General features: G+C 35.6%; 1 protein-coding gene across 2 annotated transcripts; it reads left to right on the top strand.

Annotated features, from left to right (window-relative positions):
- The first annotated feature begins 7,999 nt into the window (after positions 1-7,999).
- Positions 8,000-24,090, top strand: ninj1 (ninjurin 1). 2 transcript variants are annotated; one of them, XM_022682574.2, is made up of 4 exons: positions 8,000-8,170; positions 20,809-21,049; positions 22,015-22,130; positions 23,100-24,090. In XM_022682574.2, exons 1-4 carry the CDS (start codon positions 8,114-8,116, stop codon positions 23,121-23,123), a joined length of 438 nt encoding a protein of 145 aa, XP_022538295.1. In that variant the 5' UTR covers positions 8,000-8,113; the 3' UTR covers positions 23,124-24,090. The 2 variants fall into 2 exon arrangements, with proteins under 2 accessions (XP_022538295.1, XP_022538294.1); XM_022682573.2 differs by having other exon boundaries at positions 22,015-22,170.
- Positions 24,091-24,375: the final 285 nt, after the last annotated feature.

The raw sequence follows: 24,375 nt of genomic DNA, 5'->3' as shown, positions 1-24,375 counted from the left end.
TTGAATTAGATTACTTAAAATTATATATATAGAATATTTCGATTATTTATTGTATTTTTTGCATTTTTTAAAACTTGTGTTCTGTGGTTGCCACGGTGACCTAAACAAATTCTCAACCGTCCAATCAGTGGGCTGCATATGAGTGTGGACAACTAGCCAATGACAGTGCGAGAAGGGCGGGGCTTGTCGGAAAACGGGTGGGGGGGCGCAAAAAAATAAAAACACAACACGTTTAAAGCTGAAGGACAGAGCAGCTGCAGCATAACCAGCTTATTTACCTGTAACTTTAAATATTAATATGTTAATATACTGTACAGCATTTCAACAACCTGTAACTACAGAATATACTGGATATACTGCATTCAATTTCTATTTATTTATGCATTTATTTATTTTGTTGTTTATGGTTTATGTTTTAAATTATATTATTATATTATAATATATTATATTATATTATTATGTTACTTTTTGTCTATATGGTTCTGTGATGTGTGATTTTCCTATAGGATGAATAGATTAACCTCTGTATGTCTCTGTATGTGATGTGTGTCTATGCTGCACATGCCCTGGCTGTAAGTGCACACGTGCACTGTGAGAAATGCTGAATTTTTCATATTGTGTTCTTAGTGAATGAATGTTGCATGACGATGCTGTTTTACAACCACCCTCTTCCTCCTCCTCCTCCTCTTCCTCCTCCTGCTCCTCCTCCTCCTCCTCCTCCTCCTCCTCCTCCTCACTGTCTCTCTCAGTGCATCCCACCCACTGGTGGAGAGTTAAATTCATTGCAAGGCTGTTTGCAGTGCATTTCCCTTTCAATGCAGGCTAACATTTACTCAGCAGCCTCTTCACCTGATCAGAGTTTAAATACAGCACAGACTCAGAACTGCAGAGAAATGTTCTGTACACATCACCCCATGACAAACTGGGGTGCTTGTGGAAAACAATTTGGCTCAAATATACTTCATAGAATATTTCTTAAGCGTTTACTGATAAGAATAAAGGTTATAAGCATACTCTGTAGCATTGTTTCAATAAGCTTCTGCAATGTCACAAGATTTATTAATTTTAATCCAGTGTTGCTGCATTAATTTTTCACCAAGATCTTGCAGCAGCATTGATGATGGTAGAGTCTGACCACTGCACAAAGCCTCTCTTCTCCATCCAGCACATCCCAAAGATTCTCAATGAGGTTAAGGTCTGGACTCTGTGGTGAACTCTCTCTCAATCCATGTGTGAAAATGATGATCTCATGCCCCCTGAACCCTGAACTCTTTCACAATTCCAGCTCCATGAATCCTGACATTGTCTCATCTATGCCCGTTTCTTCAATCAGGCAAGAAAAAATCAATCCATTGATGGCATAACCTGGTCTATATTCAATATATTCAGGTAGTCAGCTGACCTCATTCTTTCAGCACATACTGTTGCTGAACCTAAACCTGCAGACCAACTGCAACACCAACCAACCCCACATCATTTACTTATTTAAATCCAGGCAGTCTGTATTATTTTGTGTTTATATTCTAAACTGAAAGCAGAAGCATTTCTGAGTGGAGAAGTATATGGATAAAATATTGTGTTTAATAATACCACTGTGCTGAAACGACCTTCCCTGCTAAGCCTATATAAAATATTAATTCTAAAAACTGCGTTGTTGGGTGGCATTTAGCGGGAGTCCTTCTCTGGCCTTGCACGCGTCTTTGGGTACTTACGTCACACGTACAGCCTCTAAAAGAGGATCCGGCTCAGTTTTACTGAATGCGAGCGGCTGGTGGAGCAATGGAGACTTCAGAAGAGGAAACTCATAGCTCAGTGGCTCATTCACTCATAGTAAAAACAAAGAAGCAAAGGAGTGAAGTTTCTGACTGAGCACTCTCTCTCTCTCGCCCAGTTAAAAATAATTCTTCCTTATGCTCAGTGCAATTACCCTTTCTCACCATAGAGGGTGCTAAATCCCTCAAATCCCAAAATGGATATCAGCTGTAAATCCAGGTGGCGCCTTTTCTCATGGCCAGGCAGTGTATAATATGACTTAAGAAACCATCTACCCCATTTAACCTTCAAATATTATAGATAATTGTTAATAATATGTTAATATTAATAATAACAGTGGCTTCATACTCATTTTACGAATTTAATTCAACAATTAAATTGCGGCCGTGGTTGGGTTTTATCAGGACTAAAGGCTGCATGTGTGTGTGTGTTACTGTGTTACTGTGTGTGTGTGTTACTGTGTGTTTGTGTGTGTGGGTTTACTACAGGACTAAATGACTTGGTTACACTACAACTAGTCATTATGATAATTGTAGACCTTTTCAGAGCGAGTGTTTCTGCTGCTGAGTGGTGCTTAAAATCTCAGCTGCTTCTATGCAGATCAGCTCCACAGAAAAAGGCCTACTAGGCCTAAATTCACTACGACTGTAAATTTGGATTATATATTACCTCAGAAATGATCATGATCAATATATATTTTTTATTTTATTATTGTTTTATTGCTGTGATATAATTGTGAGATAATAATATATAAAAAATGAGAATCCATAAAGCAGAATCATATACTCTTGAGACATTTAAGGGACAGATTGGAACAGATTCCTGAAATTAAAATAAAAACATCACAAGAAAAAAAATGAAAGAATAAACCCATTTAAGTAGATATGACCTTTTAATTATTAATAGTATGGTGTATATAATGATGTTTTTAATAATAATAAACATTTTAATCAGGTTTAAAAACCTGGTTGGTGATTCCTGGCTTTTCCCCACAATGTTATAACACTGGAAAACATTAGCCAGTTAATACATGTGTTGCATGTAGTTGTGCAAATAGTGATCCATATTAGCAGCCTCAGTCACAGAGCATAAGGGGTTAAGCTAGAAAGTTTTTAGAAGGTTTCTTTATAACATTATCAAGTATGAAAAGGTCTACTACTGCTGTAATTACCTTTATGTACAACAAAGGTGTAAAAAGTATCACATTCACTCTCCTGGTGTGTTGGGTCATTACTAGTGATAGGGGGAGTCCTAATGAGTGTTTGAATAAGTGGCTGAGTTAAATTTGGGGACAACATTTTTAAATAAAATTATTAAAAATGTTTCACATTCATTACTCTGTAGGTAGATACCTAGGTAAAAGAAATACTTAACTAAAGCTTTTTACTCTTTAAGTACTGCTTTCAAAACTACTTAAAGTATAAAAGTAAAAGAAATCCAAGGGTAAAAAATAAAGCCATTAAGAACAAAAGCTTAGGCCACGCCCACAGAGTCCTATAGTGCACTACCCCAACCCTATAAAAGCTATAATGAATATAATGTCAGATAATTGTGTGAAAATTTAAGGAGTAGAATAAAAATAATTACTATAGTAAGGTATAGATAACCAACATTTCTACAACGAAGTATTTGTACTTCATTACTTGACACCTCTGTTAAATTATTTTCATTCTAGAAATAAAGAAGATGATTTTTTTTTTTCAATTTATTATTAGAATATTACAACCAGATTAGTTTATGTACTTCTTCTTCATTCTGACTCCCTCATGCCAGAAGGTGGCAGCACACCCACTTCCCTAAACCCAGCATCCCACTGCATCTTTACACTCAATCTGAAACTCATTTGTCATCTTTGTCCTTGTGCTGCACTCTGTACTGACGAGCATTCAGCCGTGACAAGGTTGTAGCTTAAGGTCAGAACGAATCACAAGACTGTGGGAAAAACGTCACTTAGTTCTGACAGCAGTGATTATAGTACAGTATTATACTTCAGATGTTCAGAATAAATTTGGTGTAAATGCAGTTTAAAATCCATTCTCCAGTGAAAATCAGAGTGTTACAGTTACTGAGGTGAAATCATAACTGCAGAAAGAGGTAGAAGTACACTTTCAAAAGCTGTTCAACCAAAGCAACAACTGAGTAACTGAGTAACTCTAGACCTGCAGTAGAGCTTTAAGAGTTCATCCATCAGAACAGGGACTCAAGTGTGTTACACTGGTGTTCTACTCAGTGATAAAACTCCTGCATCCGGACTGCAATTGAAAAAACGGGAGCACCAGTGAGTTTTTAGGCTTTCTTGGTCATGTGACATCACGTTCAGTAGCTCCTCCATTTCCACTCTCTGTGCGCAGCAGTGGGCAAATAGCTATTTTATTAAATGCGAGAGGACGAAACTCAGACATATGGATCTGGATGGGACTAAAATTAGTTCAGTGAAAAACAGTAGATAATTCAGCCTGTAATTTTCTCAGAGGAGGTCTGAGAAAAACACATACATGTTTGTTACAGACAGAAATAAAATCACAGAGGACCCCCATAAAAGAGAAAATTACCCCAGGACCCCCTCAGAAACTAATCTCATTCAGATAGATCTTTAGACTACTAAAATTCAGCTAAAACTATCTTTTGTTGGCTGCTTATTCCAGTTGGTGTTAGATATCCAACTTGACACATTTATTTTCCTATGAAAGTTACATGATTTATTAGGACATATATTTACAGCACATGACTTTTGTACTTTTAAACAAATAATTTCAGGTAAAAAGACAGTGTAACTCCTGGGTAGAAGCACTATACTGCCAAGAGTATCAGCTCCACTCCATCGTTGTGGTAGGTGAGGTTTGGGTGGACCTGCTCGGCTATGAAAATTCTCCACTCCATGAGTCTCTCTACTCAAGTGTTCCCAAGTCTCACACACACGCACCTTAGCGAGTTCACACGCTCACACGCCACACATGGTATTTCTCACGCTTGCCAATTCATCGGCTGTATATTCTAATGTACTCTCATTGAGCCAATCAGAATTAGATCGCTCTGTTGTTAGGCAGACCTAGTCAAAGAGGGTGGAGTTTCAGCCAGAGTGTCAGGCGCAAAGAACTGTCCGATTCGAAAATTCTGAAACACACGTCAGTGAATGACTGAAGGAGAACATCGGCAACCCCACCCACAAGGTGATGAATGGATGGGTGATGAATACTTTTGGAAATACAGTGTACGTCTATTAAATCACCACAGGTGAATAGTTTCTATAAGAAGAATCCTAATTAGTAGTTTCAGTTTAAACATGCTTCAGGTTCACAAATGGGTTTCCCATAATTATATTGCATCTATATGTTATCAATGTTCTTTCGAAATATGTTTTTATGAACATATTATATATTATATATAAATATATCTATATATTTTCATATTGTAGTTAAATGAAAATTAAGAAAAAAGTGAATCAGACATACTTCAGTAACAGTAATGATACACAAAAACGCTAGTAGCTTTTTTTTATTACTCTCCACCACTGCCACTGTACAAACAGTAGATCACAGGCACAACCAAATTCGGCCATTCTTATTTATAGTCACTGCAACCAAAGAGAAAGCTCTTACGGTTGACACCGCCGTACACTGATGTAATAAGGTTTGATCCTCATTGTTTGAAACCAATGCCGGTCCAAAAGCTAATCCAAACTCAAATCCAGTTGGGCCTGAAGCAGTAAGGCACAGTTCAGAGCTTGCTGTGCTCCAACACATCCAGATCCACCACGGATGACTGAGCAATGAGATGGTCCGTTGGATCATGTTTGTTAAATTAGGGAATATGCTAAACTCTGCAAGGCCTCAGCTAAAGATAAACCACCACACTATCTACCATTAACCTGCTGTCTACTGCTGTCACTGATATATATATATATATATATATATATATATATATATATATATATATATATATATATATATAACAGTTTTTAAACTTTTAGAAGTATAAAAAGTTAGCTTAGAGGATGTCTGTACATAAACTGGAAAATCCCATAGTACTGACCTGGATAAAAACAGGGATTTCACATTTTGGGAGTTTTACTTCTACAATCGAGCTACAGTGTTCCTTAAAATCATAGATAACCATATTATATATTCTGTTTTTCACTTCTGTTTTATTTCTATCTTAAAAGGTCATGACTGCAGAAGGGAATGTAGCAAGACCATGATCCAGAGTAGTTAAAAGCTTCTCACATGAATTTAAAATAAGACATTTTAGCTTTTATAAAACGTTCGTCATCAAATGCCTGCAAACATCACAGTAAGAGGAAAAGGAATGTACCATAAATGCTCTTACATGTTGTAAAACAGAAACTACAGAAAGCATTTGATTGCAGTAATATATTGTGTACCTAGTGTCCCTCATTCTTTTTAGATTTTTATTTTTATCTTGCTGTACTTGTTGAAGCTTTGGAAAGTCATTTCAATCCTCTATATGTCCTGTACATATGCAGTATTGACAGTAAAACTACTTTATTGTCATTCACACAAAGCAATCCAGACTGTTCTCATACAGAGTTCCCTAATAGTGGAACAAACTCCCTTCCACTACCAGATCAGGAGCATTCCTTTACTATCTTTAATAAGAAACTCCTTTTACAAGAAGAAACTCTTCAAAGAGCACTTTTTCTCATAACACCTTTAACAAACTAACTACATCTAACCTCATTTCCTTCTTTATCCCACTATTTCCATTTGATCTCTATTAGGCCCTGTCTAAAATTGTGTTTGTTTGTTTTTTTTACATTGAACTTCTATTACTCTATGTACACCTGCTCTTTTTCAATGCATTTTCTTTATTTTAATGACTATTTACATTGTAGATTCTCACTGAAGGCATCAAACCTTTTAATGAACACATGTGGAGTTTTATGTACTTAATAAAAGGTGAAATAACTGAAAAAACATGTTTTATATTCTAGTTTCTTCTAAATAGCCACCCTTTGCTCTGATTACTGCTTTGCACACTCTCGGCATCATTCTCTCAATGAGCTTTAAGAGGTGGTCACCTGAAATGGTTTTCCAACAGTCTTGAAGGAAGGAAGGTTCTCAGAGGTGTTTAGCACTTGTTGCTCCTTTGCCTTGTTCTCTCTGTGCTCCAGCTCACCCCAAACCATCTGGATTGGGTTCTCAGGTCCGGTGACTGTGGAGGCCAGGTCATTTTTTGTTAAGTACATAAAACTCCACATGTGTTCATTCATAGTTTTGATGCCTTCAGTGAGAATCTACAATGTAAATAGTCATGAATATATAAGTATAATAATTATTATAAGTATAATTATTGCCTTTCATCATCATCAGAGTAGAGGTCTGCTTTCTAAATTCTACAACACTTTACTTCTAGCCTCAAAAGAAAGTAGTTGTTCATATTTACAAGCATGGAAAACAGATCTGCAAACAGAAATCTCTAATGAAGATTGGAACAACTTGTGTCAGTTGGCACAAACGCAAACTATTAACACTAAGTTTCGACAATACAAATGGTTATTCAGAACCTATATTACGCCTGTAAAACTTCATCATTTCAATTCAAATATTCCTGATGACTGTGTTAAATGTGGTACAGATAAGGGCACTCTTCTTTATTGTATGTGGCAATGTACAGAACTTCAGATATATTGGAAAGAGTTTACAACATTTATTTATCGTGTAATTGAATGTGATATGCCAATGGATTGTAAACTTTGTTTGCTGCACATTTTTCCTGATGGTTTTGGAGGGACTGAAATAAGGAGAAAGCTTACCAAGCATGTAATTGATTAGATAAACCAATGGATTAAACAAATGTCCAGCAACCTGGAATTGGAGAAACTGACCTATATAGCTAAAGGGAAGCTTGAAGACATGTGGTTACCCTTATTGGGATTTGTAAAAAAAATTGTAACGTAAAAAATGTAAAGATGTAAAGTTTGTATCTATAGAGTGAGCATTGGGTTTTAGGGTGGGGGGATGATTTGTGGTTGTAAAATGCTGAAAATTAATAAAGATATTTGGGAGAAAATAAGTATAATTATTATTTTTTCTGATTTACACACATGTCCCCATAACTTCAAGGTCCCAGTTATGTCGTCATCAGACTGACGCAGGGTCCCCACAGACTAAACACACAAACCCACAAACCCACACACACACCCACACACACGCTGCTCAGCGCACCCCCTGTACGCGGGAGGCGGTACTGCAGCATCACTGCCCCCTCCCCATGATCTCACTCCGCACTAGCGGGAAGTCTGCAGCCGGTCCGGCTCCTTCACTTATTCTCATCTTTCTGTTGTTACGGAGGAGCGGAGGAGACCGGGGAAAGCGAAGCCATGGCGTCCGAAACGCTGGAGCTGAACGGAGCCGCGGATAAGAGCATCGGGGCGGAGGTGAGCGGCTGTTTTACCCGGGGAGAGAGTCCCCATCCTGCGGGCTGTAAACACCGCGCGGTCCCCACTAAACACCGGGGCTTACAGCGCAGCGGCTCTCCCTGAACTAAAAACACTGAGGAGATCAGACCAGCGACACGTTTTAACTCGTTTTTATTTAATTTTAACACAATTAGAGCTTAGTGAACATTGTGAAAACTATCTGTACTATAGTATACTGTAGCAGGATGTGGTTAAAAACCGTATTTTTATTGTTTATCAGCAGTTTATTAGCCTCTATTAGTGTTTCTCTGGGCTTTAGTTTGGATGGCTGGTGTGGTTTGAGACACAGCCATTGAGAAGTTGTGGGTTCTGATGGGGAAAGAGAGTGAAAGTAGTGAAAGTGACAATATTATTATTAATATCAATATTACTAATATAATCATCCAAATCTTGGAAAGTATCCTCAAGTGCAGTTGCCAAAGATCATCTAATTAAAAAAAAAGTAGTAAAAGTAACAATATTATAACATTAACATTATTTTCAGACAATTTAAATGACACTGATATATATATATATATATATATATATATATATATATATATATATATATATATATATATATATATATATATAACAAAACAATTTTAATTAACCTTAGTTGGGGAAAATATGTACCTAATTTTGGTCACCTACTGAAGTCTGTGTACACTGTGTGTATGAAGTCACAGTTATTGAAGCACTGATTGGTCATTTTAGCATGATAAATGCTGTTTACTGTTATAGATGTGAACAAACATACAAATAATACAACAGACAATATCAGGTTTATCAAATATTAATGAGGTCATACATTTTTATTGTACAATAAGTCGATAATGCAATTATTGTGACAGACCAATGACACTGTTTTTATCATTAATGTTCTCATTGATTAATTTCACCAATTGAATAGTTTCAGTTTTGATGTTTGTGTGCTTTGCCAGCAGTGTTATTATTATAACAGCCCTGCCAATACAGCCAACTCGAATGGAACTGAGTTGAATTGAATTAACAGAGACTGTAGTGTGGAAAAACTGGTTGGAGGACTAAAGCCTGTAGAAATGTGATCACCTTTCCTCAGTGAATGAGCTCAACTGGTAGTAAAACTGGAGATACAAAGGACTGAAGAAGTGGGTAACCTTCTTATTATGCATTATACTCCATATACAGGGGTTGGACAATGAAACTGAAACACCTGTCATCATTTTAGTGTGGGAGGTTTCATGTCTAAATTGGAGCAGCCTGGTGGCCAAACTTCATTAATTGCACATTGCACCAGTAAGAGCAGAGTGTGAAGGTTCAATTAGCAGGGTAAGAGCACAGTTCTACTCAAAATATTGCAATGCACACAACATTATGGGTGACATACCAGAGTTCAAAAGAGGACAAATTGTTGGTGCACGTCTTGCTGGCGTATATGTGACCAGGACAGCAAGTCTTTGTAATGCACAAGAGTCACGGTATCCAGGGTAATGTCAGCAATACCACCAAGAAGGACCAACCACATCCAACAGGATTAACTGTGGAGGCTGTAAGAGGAAGCTGTCTGAAAGGGATGTTCGGGTGCTAATCCGGATTGTATCCAAAAAACATAAAACCACGGCTGATCAAATCACGGCAGAATTCAATGTGCACCTCAACTCTCCTATTCGCCTTATTCTCTTGAAATAGGGCAAAATCAACCTCCTGTTTTTTTTTTGATAATAGACCAAAAGTAGGCCTGTCACAATAATTGCAATATTGATTTATCGTACAATAAATTAACATGACCTCAATATTTTTTGATAGTCGTGATATTGTCTGTTGTGTTTATTTGTATGTTTGTTCATATATGTATAACAGTGAACAGTATTTTAGCTAGTCATGCTTCAATAACTGTGACTCCATAACATACACACAGTGTGGACTAAAGTAGGTGAAGAAATAAGTATATAATTCTCAAATGAATTATAATTCGTGTACATTAATAATTCAAGTTTTCTTGTCTTTAAAAAGTGTTTAATTGCTTTTTTAGGCTATTCTATTATCATTATGTCAGTGGCATTTAATTGTTTATCACAATAATTTCTGGGACAACATATCGTCCAGAAAAAAACATCTTATCTTTACGGGCCTAACCAAAACCTAATTAGTAACCATTAATAAACTAATTGTAACCCATTTATAAACCCTTTATAAAGGTAGTCTTATTTTAAAGTGGTAACTTTCTTACAATACGATACGGCACACACCTGTTACAGGCTGACTTTCCTGGAAATCCACCAGAGCCTCTGATTATTATTCATTATTGGATAATAAGTTTCGATTAAACTATTTTCTGATTTAAATATCAATGATTTATCTATAATGTACAGTGAATGTGGGAGTGTGTGAGGACTTGCTGGACGGTGTTCAGTGTGTAGAGGTGGAGTGTGGTGTGGTCAGTGTGTTTGAGGAGGTGATGCAGGTGTGGTAAAGCTCAGGTCATGGAGGAATTAGAGAGTCTCTTTCCAAACAAGCCCCTCATTCATTCATGTAGAAACCCACCTGCTCCAGTGAGAGTATGAGGTCACTGGTCTGTGCCGCTGGGTTTCTGTAATAAGTGGATTTTTTATGTTTGTAAGAAGAGATTTCATACATTTCTACAGCTTATATATCTCAGAAACTGTTATATACAAGTTATATTTACTTACATATATTTATATATTATATATATATATATATATTATATATATTTATATTTATATATTTATTTACTTATATACATATTTATTTACTTACTGGACATTGCAAAACACAATTTCTTTAGCTTACTTTAATTTCTTTAGTATCATTAATCATATTTTGGTAAATAAATAAACTTAGTGGTGCTTGAAATTGTATTTTTATTGTATTTTTGGGATAACAATCTAAAAAATGTTTTTTTTTAAGAATATACTACTGCAACACAATAAATATTAGTATATTAGTTTTATTAGTAATATAAGTATTAGTGTAATCGATCTAACTTAACTAGACCCTGATTTTGTTTAAAATAATAATAGTGTAAGAACATATTATTAAAAAAATACCATAATTTAACCATTTGTATTTAGATTCATCCAGAAGTTGATAGTTATTGTTTTTACTCTTGGTTTGGACTTTAGTTCATAATATTTGTCCTTTGATTGTAGTGAATTAGTTCAATATTGTTGCCAATTGAATTTACTAAAAAAATATTAGATTAATTTCAGCATACATTTTAAAGTTATTGCAAGAATATATACAACAAAATGTTATCTAAAAGTATATACACCACTATATATGATAATAAAAAATGTAGAAAAAAATATATGCATAGAATCAAAAGAGGTAAAAATGTATCATGTGTCAGCATATTGGCATATACTGAAATATACAGCTCTGGAAAAAATAAGAGAGCACTTAAAAATGATGAGTTTCTTTGATTTTAGATGGATGATCACAAGCCATCAAGCCAAGCTGAACTGCTTGAATTTTTGCACCAGGAGTAAAGCAGCATAAAGTTATCCAAAAGCAGTGTGTAAGACTGGTGGAGGAGAACATGATGCCAAGATGCATGATTAAAACTGTGATTAAAAACCAGCAAATATTGATTTAGGAAACTTTATATATGTTATATATATATTCCAGCTGTGCATGTGTTTGGTTTTCCAGCTGAACAGGTTAGGAATGATTGACAGACTGTATGTTTAGTACAGAAGGTCAGAGTATTGCAGAAGGTCTGTTAATGAAATACTGAATGTCCTGCTTCAGGAAAGAACGGGGGAAATCGGGGAAGTCTGAATCAGCTGACCTGAACTTCACATTCCAACACTTAATACATAAAAGCAGCTGAAAGCTCAGTTTCCATCTTCACTTTCACTTTCAGGATGAAGTAAGCTGGTGTTCCTCTGTAATGATGAAAAAGGGTCTTTAAAGGGAAAATCCACCAATATTTCAACAGTAAAAAACTATACAATTAAGCAGCAATCTATAGAAAATATTTTTTTTATTATTACATTATGGACTTAATATACAATGTATGTAAGTGTATTTAATATATATATATATATATATATATATATATATATATATATATATATATATATATATATATATATATATATATATAAGCTAAAAATGTACGCTTATTGTAAAGTGTTACCAAAATATTTATTTATGTCCTATATGTTCAGAATATTTCAACAATTTATTAATCACTTATTACAATTCTAAATATTTGTTTAACCCTTGTGTGGTGTTCATAATTTTTTTACTTGTATTTAATTCAGCAAAATTAAGCAATTTTACATTAAAATGCTTTACACATGCTTGCTTCACCTAAACTGCAAGCAATATAAACAGCTTACATGGTTAATATTTGCCCTTTACCTTTCTTATGTTACATTTCTTTTAAAAAGTGCTACTCTTTTTTTAGTTTTTTAATAAAATGTAAAAGAAAATGAATTAAACTCAAGATATGAGTAGAAAATTTGTTTAGTTTCAAATTTACAAATGAAGCAATGTTTATTAGCCCTTGGCCAAACATACTATATTTAATATAAATGTGTGTGTGTGTGTGGGGGGGGGGGGGGGGGGGGGTGTACAGTGTGTGTTTATCAAAAATGTGTTTTGATACATGTTTTTCACAAAAAATGAGCCAATGCCAATGAGTTTGAGTTAGAAAAAATATTTTTTTAGTATCATTTGATGAGAAATGAAAACGGGTCCCACAGACCCGAACACCACACAAGGGTTAAAAAATTTTAATGATTAAAATAAAAGCTTTTCATCTGTAAAGATACAGGTGGTTCCTGTAGCTTTCCCTGCTGTTATAACTAACAATTAAGGATCAATTAAGCCAGACTGCCTTGATTTGTTGTTAGTAATCCTATGGCTGTGATAAAGTCAGTGAGGCATCAAGGGTTCAAAATAATGCATAAATATGTCTTTATTATTGATGCACGATGATATCGGCTTTATATCAGCTTTATATCGGCTTTATATCGGTTTCGGACGATAATTGCCTTTTTCCAGAATCATCGGCATGCATGATATTTCAAATCGATACATGCTGATGTATTTATTGTATGTTGTAAAGATTAGGCTAGTTTTTTTTTTTTTATCAGTTTTAAGTTATAAAGTGTATATCGGCAGATTCATTTATTTCAGGAATATGAGTGTATTTACCTAAAAAACACCACATATGATTTGAACAGATGCAAATAAAAATAAATACAGTAAAACGTAACAAGAATTTCTCATTTTTAACTATAAGTATGTTTTATCCTGTGAGCTGAAGCTGAAGAATAAAGTGTAGAGATTCCAGATTTCTCCTCGATGCTCCTCAGCCAGCATGTGTATATTATTATGTTCAGTTCCGTCAGCAGCTCACCTGATTTACCACATTTACCAGTAATTCACCAAACCAGGTGTTGATTAATATGATGAGAACTAGAAATAACTCTATTAAACTCAGATGAGGAGGAGAGATTAGGAGATTTAGTGTTTTAAGGAAAACAGGGCTGTAAAAGCTGTAACTGCTTTTATTAAAATTGCTGTTTGTATTTATTGTAATGCTGGAATGTGTTTTACTGAGATAATAAACACTTACTGCACAGATAAGAAGCTTTTTCTTTACTTAAAAGTCCTGTACAGTAATGTACACTACTGTTATATAGTTATATTAATGGTATCTGTAATCTAGTTTTATTTGAGTTATTTCTGGATGATCTGACAGGGCTAGCTGTGTTTCTGTAGGGGTTTCTGTGGTCATGGTGACAGACGCTTGTTTCCATTCACCACCTCTGTAAAAAAAGTCAAATTCTGTGAATTTTACTGCAGCGATTTCACACCATCCCCCCAATCAGCATGACTGTTTACACCTCAACCACTGAATTCTACAGAAATTCTGTTATTTTTTACGCTTCTAGAGAAGCATTTTGTTATGGAAAGAAATATTAACAGCTTCCTCATAACTCAGGGCAGTATGATGTATCTGACTGGGTCACTGACGGTACTGAAGGATCAGCATATAAAAGAAGAAGCGTTTTGTATCATGTGCTAAAATCTCCTTTTTGTGAAGCTTTTGCTTATTTCCTAAGAATAAGACATACAGGATCTGTGCTAGTAGATGACAATGCAACTTATTATTCTTTTATTTTCTGTTCCTGTTAAAACAAACAATAGATATCTAAAATCTAAAATTAAAATTAAGTGAATGTAATATTTTTTTAAATGTACAATTTTGTATAATCCTGTATTGCTGTTTTTTGTATTTGCCCATTTTAGTTTTGTATTTATTGTATTTATTATGTAGTATTTGAACATACAGAGCAAAAAGTATAAACAGAATTTTAAAAACAGTATTAAACTCATTTAAAATAATTATTCATATAAATTACATCTCTGGTTATTTTGATTTATTTTTGAATTGTGAAGTTTATTTACAATATAACCATGAGCCACAGGAAGGGTTACAATGAAACGAATTAAGATTGGTAAAATCATAAGTTAAAAGTTATGTTAAAAAGGTTACATTTAAGCATACAGTGTATGTGTTTGTGACAGGTGTTAAAAACAGTCTCAGGGGGCTCTGAGTGCTGCCACTATGATCAGGCGATCACGGGTTTGAATCCTGTTCATGCAGCTTGCCATCAACTACCGGAGCCCTGAGAGAGAGCACACTTGGTCTTGCTCTCTCTGGGTGGGTACAGTAGATGATGCTCTTTGCCCTCATCACTCCTAGGGTGATGTGGATCAGCACAAGGCTGTGTCTGTGAGCTGATGTATCAGAACCGAGTCGCTGCACTTTCCTCCGAGCGTTAGCGCTGTGATGCTACTCGGCAATGCTGCATCAGCAGCAGTTCAAAAAGAGGCGTCGGGGGGACATCGCTATCGATAGGGGGAGTCCTAACGAGTGGGTTGGGTAATTGGCCGTATAAATTGGAGAGAAAATGTTAAAAAAAAAAAAAAAAAACACTCTCAGAGCAAGTGATTCTGAGTCAGGAAAAAACTGCTGTAGTGTGAAAACTCCCTTACAGAGAAATGCCCACTTTTTAAAAATCAGCATAATTCAGAGTAGGGCAGGGTGTTATGGCCCTAAAATAATGAACATTATTATATTTAAATGCTTAGGTTAGTGAAATGAGATGTTAGTTATAAATGTGTAATAATTAATTAAAGATGTATTTGTGCCAATTAATAAATAGTTGAGGCAGACTGCTGTAAGTAGAGTTAATGTACCCTTATTGTAAAAATGCCATGACTTTTTTATTTATTATTGTTGGTAAAATAGTGTTAAAATAGTGACAAATCTTGCACTTTTTCTCTGTAGATTATTTACTGGCTAAATGCACCAGAAATTCCAGAATTTCCCTCTGGAATCCATCCATCCATCCATCCATGTACTGCTCTGTTTCACCACTGCTGTTCTCCAAATATTAAAAATTATAGTTTTGTATTTTTTTAAGCAAAAAATGAATATGTTTAGTATATTTAAAGCAGAGGTGTCCAAACCTTTTTTTGTTGGGGGCCAGAAGAAGAAATATATTTGAAGTCAAGAGTCATTACTCTGTAATAAAACAAATAATGAAATATACCACTTTAATTATACATTTTCATTTCATGATGTCTCTTAATATTAAACTCCTTAATTACGGCAACTTTTAGACTCTTTGGCCCGTTTTTCTGCCCTACAACTGAACACTTTCGCCACTTTTAGACTCTTTGTCCCGTTTTTTCTGCGCTAGAAATGCGCACTTTCTCCGCTTTTAGACTCTTTGGCCCGTTTTTTCTGCGCTAGAAATGCACACCCTCTCCGCTTTTAGACTCTTTGGCCCGTTTTTCTGCGCTACAACTGCGCACCCTCTCCGCTTTTAGACTCTTTGGCCCGTTTTTCTGCTCTACAACTGAGCACTCTCTCCACTTTTAGACTCTTTGGCCCGTTTTTCTGCGCTACAACTGCGCACTCTCTCCGCTTTTAGACTCTTTGGCCCGTTTTTCTGCGCTACAACTGCGCACTCTCTCCGCTTTTAGACTCTTTGGCCCGTTTTTCTGCGCTACAACTGCGCACTCTCTCCGCTTTTAGACTCTTTGGCCCGTTTCTGACACCTAGCTTTCAAACTTTGAATCTCACATTATAAAAACCTGCTTAACAGCGGGCCAACTTTCATTCTATTTCTAAAATACTTCGCGGGCCGCTCCAAAAAAGGAAACGGGCCGCAAATGGCCTGCGGGCCGTAGTTTGGACACCCCTGCTGTATATTATTTACTGGCTAAATGCACCAGAAATTCCAGAATTTCCCTCTGGGATCCATCCATCCATCCATGTAATTCTCTGTTTCACCACTGTTGTTCCCCAAATATTAAAAAATATATTTTAATAATTAATAATTAATAATTTTGTATTTTTTTAAGCAATAAAGGAATATGTTTAGTATATTTAAAGTATATTTAATTCATGTAGTTTTTAAAAAATCATCAATTTTTTTTCAATTGGCATTTTGGCCAAAAGGTTTAATCTTTTTGCATTCGTCATTGTTATTCTATAGGCCAATCTAATCATTAACTGCCACAGTTTCCCTCTACTCAGGCACGTCTACAGTGTGTCTAGTGCAGATGAATTGCCGCTATTGAGAAAGGAGAAGAAAGAGAGAGAGAGAGAGAGAGAGAGAGAGACACAACAAAGAAGAGAGGAGACCACCAGACCACGTTTATTATAGTGGGAAAGACTGAGACTGAGATCAGGGTGACAACAGTATAGAGCAAGTTTACACAAACTGTCACCTTCAGATAATCACTGACGTTTGCGAAACTTCCTGCACACTCTTATATATACGAGTGTGTGTGTGTGTGTGTGTGATTGCGTGTGTGTGGTTACATGTGTGTGAGAAGCTGGGGCGAGGCTCTTTTCCTCTTTGCTGTTGCCCTCCACACACACAAAGGCCTTCTGTTGGGCAGAGTGACTCCTCCCAGCTGCCCAAGCACTCAGTTCCTCTACTCTCAGGAGGATAGATATACCTGGAGGATATCTATCTGCAGATCACAGCATAAACAGAGACAAGATAGAACTAATAAAGATCAGTCTGAGCTCATCCTTTTCTAAAAGGAATCATTACTGCAGTGAATGTAGAAGAACAAAAGCAGAAGATTAATGAGTAGCATGTTGTCTTCTATTGTTTCAAAAGGAATATCAGTAGAAATAGCTAGAAACAGCAAATTAAAATTAGGTTGAAATTAAATAGTTATGATTAGCTATTAGAGTATTGTTTAAAGATCCTCTAGATGCACTAAATCTTAAACCATATTCTGGATATTCATTTCATTAATATTTTAATATTAAGTATTGATCGGGAATAGCCTGGATTAGACGTTTTAAGAAAATGGTCCTGGATATTAATTGATTACTGTTGGAGCTTTATCATGTATGTTCTGCTGTTTATCTGTCAGTTTAAAGTCATTTATAGGTGGGGGAATAACAGTAAACATCAGTTCATGTAGTTGTTCTTTTTTAAGAGCCACTAAACCTTAAAAAACAACAAAAAAATTATTAATAGCTGAAATGTGTTTCTTTGAAGTAATAAAATGTACCAGTCCTGCTTAAAATTTGTAGAAACATGTCCTAAAACACTTTTATTGTGGTAATTTTCACCTCTGCAGTGCCCTCTCAGCTTAAACTGTGCTATTTTTGCTATTTATAGGTTTATGTTTGAGTAAAATGAACATTGTTGTTTTATTCTATAAACTACAGATAACATTTCTCCCAAATTCCAGATAAAAATATTCTCATTCAGAGCTTATATTAGCTCTAAGTTCAGAGTTTAGAAATCAATATGTGGTGGAATAACCCTGTTTTTTAATCACAGTTTTCATGCATCTTGGCATCATGTTCTCCTCCACCAGTCTTACACACTGCTTTTGGATAACTTTATGCTGCTTTACTCCTGGTGCAAAAATTCAAGCAGTTCAGTTTGGTGGTTTGATGGCTTGTGATCATCCATCTTCCTCTTGATTATATTCCAGAGGTTTTCAATTTGTAAAATCAAAGATACTCATCATTTTTAAGTGCTCTGTTATTTTTTTTCCAGTGCTGTATGTACCTGGATTTATTGACAGTCGTAGGTTCAGTGTTTTTTTTAGCAGCGTTAGCCGTAGCATCTCCTGTTGTATAGAGGGGCTGATGAGATACCAGACATATCTTGGCTGATCTTCAGCATTTTTCTGGAAAGAGATAAATCATGTTCATTAGTTTTTATCTTTTAATAACACTGACCAGCTGCATGTTTCCTCCCACAGAGCAGATTTAACCCTGTGTTCAGCCTATTAGTGAAGAGAGATTAACCTCAAGTGACCCGGCAGCCCCCCATCCCCACCCCAACAACCTGCCCGCCCACCAACCCTGTTACAGCCCACCCACCAACCCTGTTACAGCCCACCATTCACCATTCAGCATCTCAGTGGCCGTAAATGGCAAATACCATTGTCATCAGTCATGGCAACACTGTGTTTACACCCTGGACTAAACATGACCACACACACTAAATCTTTTACACTTGTGTTATCCAGCCTCTGTTCTGTATCTCTGTCCTCACAGTCTGAGATCGCAAAATGAGTCACTGAGCAAAGAGTTCAAGCCTTTATAATAAATATAAATAGCAGAGCAGACAATCAATTAAAAAAAGAGAAAAATAACAGACCATAGATGATTTTCTTTGATTTGACCAAATTGAAAACCTCTGGAATATAATCAAGAGGAAGATGGATGATCACAAGCCATCAAACCACCAAACTGAACTGCTTGAATTTTTGCACCAGGAGTAAAGCAGCATAAAGTTATCCAAAAGCAGTGTGTAAGACTGGTGGAGGAGAACATGGTGCCAAGAAAAAAAACTGTGATTAAAAACCAGGGTTATTCCACCAAAGCTGTATATATACAGGTACATCTTAAAAATAGAATATCAGCCTTTTTTATTTTATTGTTCTTTCAACGCGTGCCTATTTTTGTATCTCTTGTTTTTTGACCTTGCTTTGTTCACCGACTCTGATTTTTGCCTGCCCTCTGATATTGCCTGCCTGTGTTTGACCTCTGAACTGTTTCTACTCTGGTATGTTGTATTCCTTCTGCTGTTGTTCGCCCCTGTTGATATATTTCTGTCTGACTATCCCTTTGTCTGCTACTTTATTTAATAAAGTCACGTTTTATCTGCATCAGCGCGTGTCTGAGTCCTGTCCAACCATGACATTCACATTTTGAACTAAATTTGTAAAATAAGTAACTTTTCAATTATATTCTATTTTTTTTAGATACACTAGTGTATATATACAGTAGTGCTGTTACCAGCCAAACAGCAAGTCTGAAAAGTCTAAAATTTAATCCAGTCAGAATCATCAGAACTTCCCCCAGAGCTTCATAGTAAAACCCACAAATGTTCTTGGATGTTTTTTGTCAAGGACAATGAATATTATTACCGCTGTCACCTCTCCAAGTCAATTCAGTGGTCCAAAAAATGTGAGGAAGGAAGTGAGGTCATGGTTTCTGACCGTATCCATTTGCGTCCTTTCACACCGGTCAGAACGTCCTGCAGTAAACCTCAACAGTTTCAGTTCCTCTCTATGGGAAAACACGGGGGTCTTATAATGTTTATTTAACAATCTGCTTACTGAGGCCAAAAACATGCTGAACATACTGGATACATGAATATTCAAACGCAAATAACCTGGAGTTTCTAGTGTTACAGTACACACTTCTGTTCAAACACAGAGACAACCCTTTTATTCAGATATTGGGTCCAAATTCACAATAACATTACATGCAATTACATTTACTATAACAATGACTGTGGATTTACTTAAGGTAAAAAAAAAAAAGTTTTTTATTTTGGAAAAATATAACTAATATAACAGGGACACAAATATAGGTTTTATTAAAAACTAAAAATAATATTATGATATTTTAGATACATTAAAAAAAATTAAGAGACCACTTTTCACAGTTTATGAATCAGTTTCTCTTTATTGAATATAGAAATATAGAAATGAGTTCAGAAATTAGTATTTGGTGAAATAACTCTAGTTTTTAATCACAGTTTTTTTTCATGCATCTTGGCATCATGTTCTCCTCCACCAGTCTTACACACTGCTTTTGGATAGCTTTATGCCTTTACTCCTGGTGTAAAAATTCAAGCAGTTCAGTTTGGTTTGATGGTTTGTGATCATCCATCTTCCTCTTGATTATATTCCAGAGGTTTTTAATTTGGGTAAAAGTAAAGAAACTGAGCTGTCAATTGAGCAAGAGGTGCTAAATATAAAAATATATATTTATAAAACATTCTGGTTTGTTTAACACTTTTTTCCATAGTTTTTCTTCATAGTTTGGATGATTTTAGTAATAATCCACAATCTGCAGAACATTTTAAAATAATAATAAAAAACACTGAGTTTAAGGTGTGCCCACACTTTTGACTGGTACTGTAAATCACTATGTTGATTTACATGATTATATGTAATCCAGTGATGAACCTCTTTTCCTCTCCTGTGATCCAGCCCACTCTCCCCAGGTTAATTACTGACCATCACTGAGCTCTGAGGGCTGTAATAACTGTGATTCTGTGTGTGTGTGTGTGTGTGTGTGTGTTTAGGTTTCTCGGCGTCCGAGTTCGAGGAGGGCGCTGTCGCAGCCTCTCAATATGAACCACTACGCCAATAAGAAGAGTGCGGCGGAGAGCATGCTGGACGTAGCGCTGCTAATGGCTAACGCCTCTCAGCTAAAGGCCGTGCTGGAGCAGGGCCCGTCCTTCAGCTTCTACACAGGACTCATCACCCTCATCAGCATCTCCCTCATCCTGCAGGTCATCGTCGGAGTCCTGCTCATCTTCATCGGTGAGACCAGACACTGTGTATCATACCAACAGCTATTAACCCATAAACCCCTAAATCAATCAATCAATCAATCAATCAATCAATCAATCAACCTTTATTTTCACTCAGGAAAAACATTGAGAGTGACCCTTATTTACAGTGTTTCTGAGCATTTACAGCATGTTAAAAAACATTTAATAAGAAATTTGAAATAATATAGAATAAAATAGAAAAAGAAATACATAAATAAAAAATAAATACTAATTTTAAATCAACATTTAATATATATATATGAAAAAATATATATGTAAAAATATAAAATTAACATAAAAAGTAAAGAATTTGTAAAATATAAAATAAAAGAAAAAAAGTTAAGTAAATTGATAAAATGAATAATAAGCATTAAAATATAAAATATTAGAATAAAAAAGTAATAAAAACATATAAATAAAATAAATGAAAAATTAAAATAATAAGAAAAAGATAAACTACAAAAAAATTATAATAAAATAATAATAAATAAAAATAAAAATAAAAGTCATTTAAAACAGTCACAGACTTTCTGGTGGTGTTTAGAAACTAAAAGTTTAAAATGATTCAGTGATCCCAGTGAACTGAACCTCAGTGTTTCCTGTAGTGAATTCTCTGATAGACTGTTTACAGCTAAAATCAATCAATCAATCAATCAATCAATTAATGATATGCTATCTTATAATCTTTCTCTTTCATTGTTTTGTTTCAATTGCCCATTCTTCATTAATCTTATTGATCAGAAAGGAATAATAAAGGAAAGGTCTTTTCTTTTTATTTTCTTCAGCTCTATAAATATTGCATTAAAAAGCTGTTTTACACATAAAAATAAAAAATATTAAATATTTTTTCTGTAAATGGATTTGCGTGTGCAGCAGCTGAATCATGGTGAATGTTGAGAAGTTGCTCTTTATTCACTGTGTTCATGCGTGTGTGTGTGTGTGTGTGTTGTTTAGTGAAGTGGAATCTGAATGATGAGAGTAAACACTATCAGCTGAACCTGCTGGAGAACATCAGCACCGCCCTCGTCTTCATCATCGTCGTCGTCAACGTCTTCATCACCGCATTCGGGGTACAGAAACCCGCCGGCTCACCATGAACAGAACAGCGTGGTAAACACTGTTAAATACCACACTCACACACACACACACAGTTAATCTAAAATCTTAATCGAATTTACCATATTACTCTTGGATATTAATGTGATTCGAAGAATTTAATTTTAATGAGAAATTAATTTACTCATTAATTTTTCATTTGAATAAAAACTCAGCCTCAAACTAAATTCTAGATATTATTATTATTTAAACAAAATTTTAGATATTTTTGTATCTATTGAGGCACGTAACACTAACTGAGGCCTGCTGTTCATCAGAATAGACTGTGAACCAGCCAAAGAATAAGTGTACAAGCCAATAAAACAGTAGCTTAGCCCCGCCTACAGCACTGGAAAAAAAACAGCAACTCAGTTGTACTAATTGTAATGTGATTTAGAGACTTTTTATTATTTCTATTATAACAAATTTAAACACAAGTTAATATAGGTTTTATGGAGTGCAGAGAGAGATCGCTGGTTCAAATCCCGGTCATGCAGCTTGCCATCAGCTACCGGAGCCCTGAGAGAGCACAAGTGGCCTTGCTCTCTCTGGGTGGGTACAGTACAGTAGATGGCGCTCTTTCCCCTCATCACTCCTAGGGTGATGTGGATCAGCACAAGGCTGCGTCTGTGAGCTGATGTATCAGAACCGAGTCGCTGCGCTTTCCTCCGAGCATTAGCGCTGTGATGCTACTCGGTAATGCTGCATCAGCAGCAGTTTGAAAAGTGGTGGAGTCAGTGCTAGTCTTCACCCTCCTGAAGTTGTAGTATCACTAGTGATGGAGGATATATAGCAGAGTATCAGCTGGATGGGTGGGACAGTTGTCCTAGCTAAATTGAGAGAAAAATGAGACATAAACAGAATTTGCAGCTGCACATAAATATAAGATGTATTAATAATAATGAATAATAAAATGGATTTTATTTGTTTTTGTTTTGTCTCAGTACCCCAGAACCTTCCAATCATGAACAACCAAAACCACCGAGCTGAATATCTGAGCGTTTGTCTCCAGAAGACCCAGAGCTACCTGATAACGCCGGGGGTGAAGTTCTCAGATGGACATGGTGGACAGTGTGTGTGTGTGTGTGTGTGTGAGAGTGTGTGTGTGTGAGGACAATATTTACATTTAAATATCTTTTTACATTATGCAATTGAAGACCAGTCCTCTCTTAATTGAGAACTTTAGTCTTTTTTCTCAACTTTATTTAGAACCTCTTTCACCACTGCCAGTGTTTCAGCTCTGACCACATGCACACATCAGTCTGTTTCAGTTTACCGTATTTTTCGGACTATAAGGCGCACTATAAATGAACGTCTACTTTCTGGTCTATTTTCATACATAAGGTGCACCAGATTATAACACTCATTATGCGACACTAGTAAGGAACAGGGGTGTTGCCATGTTTTCCTTCTAATTCAGCAGGTCTTGCCGCTGGGTGGCGAGACCTGTTAAGCTAAGCTAAGTAAACAAAACTGTAGTTCATAAAAAAACATTTTCTTTTAGAGTAAAATGAGTGCTGGATGTTAATCTACACAGATTTATCTCCTTAAAACTGTTTATTTGATTACCGTTTATTTATAGTAAGCTTAGATTTACAGATTTCCACTAACGCCGCCCGACATACTCACCACTGAATGGTAAAAGAGCTAGCATTTAGCACAGTTAGCGGCTAATGCTAAAGCTGCTCCAGCCTCAGTGCTGGAGAAACTTCATTAAAACTCACCCTTATAACTCTGTACTTCAGCAGAGTGGATTTACTGCTCCTTAATACCCGACTGGTAAAATTAATACATTTAAGGAGCACCGGATTATAAAGCTCACTGATGATTTTTGGGAAATTTAAAGAAGTTTTAAATTTCGCCTTATATTTAGAAAAATATGGTAAATAAAACAGAGCTGAAATACATTCAGGGTCAAAAAAATAGTTTCAAATATATATAATTGCACCCAGAAGGACGTGTTGGATTGCAGTGCTGTTCAGAGAAGGGCTAAAATGTAGCAGGAGCAATAAATTATTAAACATTTAGACTGATATAGGATACTCTTAGGCTTTGTTCACACAGCAGGTAAATGTGGCTTAAATCCTAAATCTTTTATGTCATCATATCTGAGACAGGTGTGTTGTTTGTGTGGCTGTGTGAACAGCAAAAACACATTGAATTTTTAGTTTTGATCTGGGAAAATTCAATATGTGGTACTGAAATACGATGCATGCCTGA

The sequence above is a fragment of the Astyanax mexicanus genome, chromosome 24, assembly GCF_023375975.1.
Source record: "Astyanax mexicanus isolate ESR-SI-001 chromosome 24, AstMex3_surface, whole genome shotgun sequence".
Lineage (NCBI taxonomy): Eukaryota > Metazoa > Chordata > Actinopteri > Characiformes > Acestrorhamphidae > Astyanax > Astyanax mexicanus.
Note: the sequence above shows the minus strand (reverse complement) of the source record. Positions and strands in the feature narration are given on the sequence as shown.

Excerpts from the sequence above, each read along its gene's own strand:
- ninj1 (XM_022682573.2), top strand. The coding sequence starts at position 8,114 with ATGGCGTCCGAAACGCTGGAGCTGAACGGAGCCGCGGATAAGAGCATC. Across the intron at positions 8,171-20,808 it reads ATAAGAGCATCGGGGCGGAG|GTTTCTCGGCGTCCGAGTTC; the intron begins GTGAGCGGCTGT and ends GTGTGTGTTTAG. Across the intron at positions 21,050-22,014 it reads AGTCCTGCTCATCTTCATCG|TGAAGTGGAATCTGAATGAT; the intron begins GTGAGACCAGAC and ends TGTGTTGTTTAG.